Genomic DNA, 5,222 nt, shown 5'->3' on the forward strand with positions numbered 1-5,222 from the left:
GTTTGGTCATAGTAAATGAAAAAAACACTGGAATCCTAATGAAATGGTCAAATCAAAGTCAGATGACATGTTGAAGTTTAATTATGATGTTATTATGCTAGCGTATAGATAATTCTTATTCTTGGACTCTTGGTGCATAGAAATTTGAAGAACAAAAATTCCTTATCTTTACTCAATTATTTTTTACCAAACGGATAATACTGCCACCGAAGATTTTCTCTTTTTTGAAACAAACAAGTCATAGATGTGCCAAGGCTCCACGTGTCGGGCATGAAGGTTTTCCCGAGGATATGGTTTGGGTTGCGATTAGGCTCACACTAATCGAAACAAATTTGAAAAGCAGTGGGAGAAGAGTACGAAGAGTGAGCAACACAAACCATGTGCTGCTGTGCTGGTTGGCAATATCTTCCATCGCCTCCTTCTTTGTCGCAATAGCGCGGGCCAGCCAGCTTCGGTCTTCAGCTTGGGGAGAAAGATGGTCGTGTGGACCCGGAGACCAGCTGGTCAGTCAAGAAAGCAGATAGGCGGAGGAAAAGATCCAAGCTTTCTTTCTTATCCGGTCCGAGCAGCTGCGCAGCGGGTTTGCTCGATAATCCGCCACTCACTGACGCTAATTGCGATGGTTTTCTCAGCAAATATCGTCGAATCTTCAGCTGATCCTAGACAATGTGTCGCCCCGCGCCCGAGTATTTAGGGTCGGGGTGGTGGGGTGGGGCTGGAGAGAAACAGACGCCGCCGTCGCAGTGTAGCTCACTCCACTTCCCCCCTTTCCTTCGCCGCGTCTCCGAGCACCGGAGGTAAAGAAGGCCGCTGCCAAAAACCCTCCTTTTCCCTTTCTCCTTCCCAGATTAATGCTTTCCATAGTGTAAGATCCAAAGCACTTTGTTGCGGTTGCTCTGCGTCCGGATTATGCTTTGCTTCTTGATGTTGGTTGTGTGGTAGGGTACGATCTGGAGGAACATCGATCTGCCCCCTTTGATTTTTCTTTTTTGCTTCGCGTTTCTCTGCTCTGCTTCTACCCTGAATTGCTCCTGTTCGTTCTTCTTCTTGCGAAGTCTGCAGTGCCCAGTCTTTGCGCGTCGTTGAGGGTTCGCTCCCGCAATTTCCCCCTTGATTTCTTCTTCTTGTCCAGTTGCCATTACTGTTTCTATCTTCTCGCATATATAAAAAGAAGACGAACCAATCGTCGGAGAGGGTTTTTTGCCCTATCCTCGCGCCGTTTCCTTCTTTCTTGATGTCTGGTGCGACGACTCGAAAGTCGTTGTCCTCTCCTCGATCTCTATCCGCTGCAGTTTACTGATAATTGTGAAACTGAAAAGACTGTGCGGTTGAGTGATTTCGTGGGCAATTTTGTGTTCTCGACAAGAAGAAGTCAAGAACCAATAATGAATGAATCTAGTAGTCTTTATTTTTTTCTTCTGTTTATTTTCTTTCCATGGAAGGTAGGTCTGGGCCGGATATCCTTTCCCCAGTCTGATATGTTTTCCCTAGTTGTCTTTTTCTATACTTCCTAGTTGATTTTTCTATACTTCTAGTTGGAACAGAGTGCATGTTCATGGAAGCTCGCCAGCCGAAATTTAGGTTTTTTTTTTATGTGGTAGGAGTGGGGCCATAGAATCGTCTGCAAATTGCGCATCAATCCATTGGAAATTTGGAGTTGATAATGATTGCCCGAACCACAGCTGCCATGTTGTTAGTATCTTGTCCTCGGCAAGTTCCTGATAATAATTATAAAACTGAAAAGACTTTTGTGCGATTGAGTGATTTTGTAGGCAATTTAGTGTTTCCTAGACAAGAAGTAATAACGAGTGAATCTAGACTAGTTTTCATCTGTTGATTTTTCCACTGAAGGTACATCTGGGCTCAGATATCTTTTCCCTAGTTGAACTAGTTGGGCGGGTTGCATTTTCATGAATCGTCCACCGAAATTGCTGACTTTTTGTGGTGTGGTAGCAGTGGATCCATAGAATCGTCTGCCAATTGCAGAGCAACCCATTAGAAATTTGGAACTAATAATTATTTCACTACGTAGAACTGCAAATTTCGAGTCTCTTGACATTGTCTTATCTAACTGTCTGTTTCGTACGCAATTGACTGCTTTACAAATACCCTGTCCCCACTACGAATTCCTGAAACCGATTCATATTTTTGTAAGTTTCCTCAAACGCGCAAGTGGGCGATTAGTCCTCCCTGATTGGTTCTCTTTTTTGTCCGTTAGACGTGGATACAGATCACAACGCGTAGTTCAGCAGGCTGGTAGACCTGTAGTCCTTGTGCTTATAAATAAGGCGCATTTCTTCAGATACCTTTCGTGCCTCGTAAAGATACACCCTGTTAGTCAGTTGGCCCTATCCTTGTACCAGCTGATCATTCTCTCTTGTCCAGCCAGTTCAGGTCTCAATTAAGGCATGTTCCATCGCATTCTTCTATTGATTGCTCTGTATTAGACATGTTCTCAAGATTTGATGTTGTTCTACATGGCGTTGTTAATTTTGTTAGATTGCTCTCCTGTTTTTGTGCAGTTCTACAGAAAGCTCTTTTAGAGATATGTTCATCTCTGAAGCCTTGTTATGTTTACAGACGAACTAAATTGTTTTGCTCTTGAATACCTTTTGTTTCTGAAATTGCGTTGCAGCTTCATTGAATGATTAAGTATTAAGTTTTAGACATCAGTCTTGTTCACTAAAACAATGAAAATTCAGCACCGATAGCTGGAAATTTTGTGTAAAAACTTTTGTTTGGGTATATCCTAGGTGTTTAGAGAGCAATAACTGTTTGTTTTTCTCCCTTGATATGATCATAATTTTTGTTTGTGGGAATTTATAAGGTGTTCCACTTTGTTCTTATCTTGACTCTTGAGTCTAGGAGTGCTAGCTGACTTGATGGTGCGCCTAAGGAATTTTTTTTGAACAAAACCATTACTCTGCTATTGGTGTTTTTTTTTTTGTAAACAGTGTTAGTGCTGATTATGCATATAAATGTTTTCAACATATTTCTGATTACTTACTCGGCCTTATAATGCATGAAATATTCAGGTACTATCAGAAGCGATCTGAAGCCTGCAGTCATGGGCAATTTGTTGTGCTGTGTTCAAGTTGATCAGTCGACCGTGGCCATCAGAGAGCAATTCGGGAAGTTCGACAGTGTGCTTGAGCCAGGATGCCACTGCCTGCCTTGGATGGTTGGGAAACGTGTAGCTGGCCATCTCACACTCAGGTTGCAGCAACTGGATGTGCGCTGTGAGACTAAGACAAAGGTATATCATAAGCATGCCTAGCTGTGTTTTATTTTCCAAGGAAATGGTGCTATCTTAGCAAAAGTTTCAAAGCCTAATATTGCAGTAAACATTAGTTCTTTAAGGATTGTGAAACACATTTCTGTTTCAAGGCCCATTGTTTTTTCGGTTACCTTCTTTAATAAAATGAACGACACTGAAAGTTAAATTATGTTGATGGTAAGTTACTTCCTTCAGTTTCTAGATTTCAGCACTTTGACTTGCCATCTAGAATTTAGTTGAAGTTAGAGAATGACTACGTACCACATTATGTTAAGAAGCATTTCCATATAAAACCGTATTGTACTAATACTTATTCATCGTTAGTTAAGTATCACAGTGCCATATAAAAATTATGTTCTATATTTTTCTTCTATCGTTGTGATGTTGCTGACATCTGAATTTCTGCAGGACAATGTGTTTGTCACTGTTGTTGCATCAATTCAGTACCGCCCACTAGCTGGCAAAGAAAGTGATGCATTCTACAAACTGACCAACACAAGGTCCCAGATCCAGGCTTATGTTTTTGATGGTAAGAATTCTTAAACAAGCGAAGATTTCTATATGCTGTTTCAGTTGCTAGTCTCCAGCAGTTCCTGCTAATATTCATTTCATCACGGATGCAACATTACAACTCATTGTATCTCATCTTTCATGTTATCATGTATCCACTAATTTCCTTGTTTGGCTGGTATCTACAGTGATCAGGGCAAGTGTTCCAAAGCTGCTCCTGGATGATGCTTTTGAGCAGAAGAATGACATTGCAAAGGCTGTGGAGGATGAGCTTGAGAAGGCTATGTCAGCGTATGGCTTTGAGATCGTGCAGACACTCATTGTTGACATTGAGCCAGACGAGCATGTCAAGCGGGCCATGAATGAGATCAATGCAGGTTATTTGCCAAGCTCTGACATGATATAAAATGCTTAATTCTGGCCTAATCATGTAGTGACATTGTGATCTGATGCCATAACCCTTTTTGCAGCTGCAAGGATGAGGTTGGCCGCGAACGAGAAGGCGGAGGCCGAGAAGATTGTCCAGATCAAGCGCGCCGAGGGCGAGGCGGAAGCGAAGTACCTCTCCGGACTCGGTATCGCCCGCCAGCGCCAGGCCATCGTGGACGGGCTGAGGGACAGCGTCATCGGCTTCGCGGAGAACGTGCCCGGCACGAGCGCCAAGGACGTGATGGACATGGTGCTGATCACCCAGTACTTCGATACGATGAAGGAAATCGGCGCGTCCTCCAAGTCCTCGGCTGTGTTCATCCCCCACGGCCCCGGTGCGGTGCGCGACATCGCCACGCAGATCCGCGACGGCCTTCTCCAGGGCCAGTCTGCTACCCAGCAGTAGTTTGGCGGGCTGGCTGGCTGGCTTCACCAGCATGGACATACAGGCGGCAGCTGATGGTGGTTTGTGGTTTGGTAGCTCTATATATGCCTTACTTTATCGTAGAAGACTTCTCTGGGACCGTGTGTGGGTTGTGGCATGTCGTGCCTTAGATGATGCGTGGAAGCAAGACTTTACTATTAACCTATTGGGGATTCGGCATGGTATATGCACATTATGAAATGGTGGTGATGAATTTGGTCTGATGTTTGTCGCCTCGTTTCCTTTGGCTTGTGGTGTGTCAGTGAGATCTGAGAGACCAGTGCTACTGAACTGAAGCAGATTCTTTCTTTGTCAGTAGGGAGAAAGGAAAACATACTTGAGAGGATGCCAAGGATCTTGGCTGGCGAGCTCACCTGGATTGCTCAGGGCGGAACAGGAGAGCAGGGATCTCGGTGACTGGCGGCATGGAGAAGCGCGAGGCGCAGCGCAGCGTCTTCGTTATCGCCGTGACGGTGAGGGTGACGGCGGCGCGTCCGCTCCTTCGGAACGGAGATGCACCGGTCGCGTGTCACCGCTACAAGCCACAGATCGCAACCCCATTGACCTAGCGACTTGGTCGTT

The 5,222-nt window shown here is 44.6% G+C and overlaps 1 protein-coding gene across 3 annotated transcripts; it reads left to right on the top strand.

The window, feature by feature from the left end:
* Nucleotides 1-550: 550 nt before the first annotated feature.
* LOC127301437 (hypersensitive-induced response protein-like protein 1) lies at nucleotides 551-4,864 on the top strand. 3 transcript variants are annotated; one of them, XM_051331682.2, is made up of 5 exons: nucleotides 551-797; nucleotides 3,036-3,256; nucleotides 3,686-3,806; nucleotides 3,976-4,164; nucleotides 4,258-4,864. In XM_051331682.2, exons 2-5 carry the CDS (start codon nucleotides 3,068-3,070, stop codon nucleotides 4,620-4,622), a joined length of 864 nt encoding a protein of 287 aa, XP_051187642.1. In that variant the 5' UTR covers nucleotides 551-797; nucleotides 3,036-3,067; the 3' UTR covers nucleotides 4,623-4,864. The 3 variants fall into 3 exon arrangements, with proteins under 3 accessions (XP_051187642.1, XP_051187641.1, XP_051187643.1); XM_051331681.2 differs by lacking the exon at nucleotides 551-797 and adding an exon at nucleotides 2,248-2,406; XM_051331683.2 differs by lacking the exon at nucleotides 551-797 and adding an exon at nucleotides 2,286-2,394.
* Nucleotides 4,865-5,222: the final 358 nt, after the last annotated feature.

Source organism: Lolium perenne, chromosome 5, assembly GCF_019359855.2.
Source record: "Lolium perenne isolate Kyuss_39 chromosome 5, Kyuss_2.0, whole genome shotgun sequence".
Classification (NCBI taxonomy): Eukaryota; Viridiplantae; Streptophyta; class Magnoliopsida; order Poales; family Poaceae; genus Lolium; species Lolium perenne.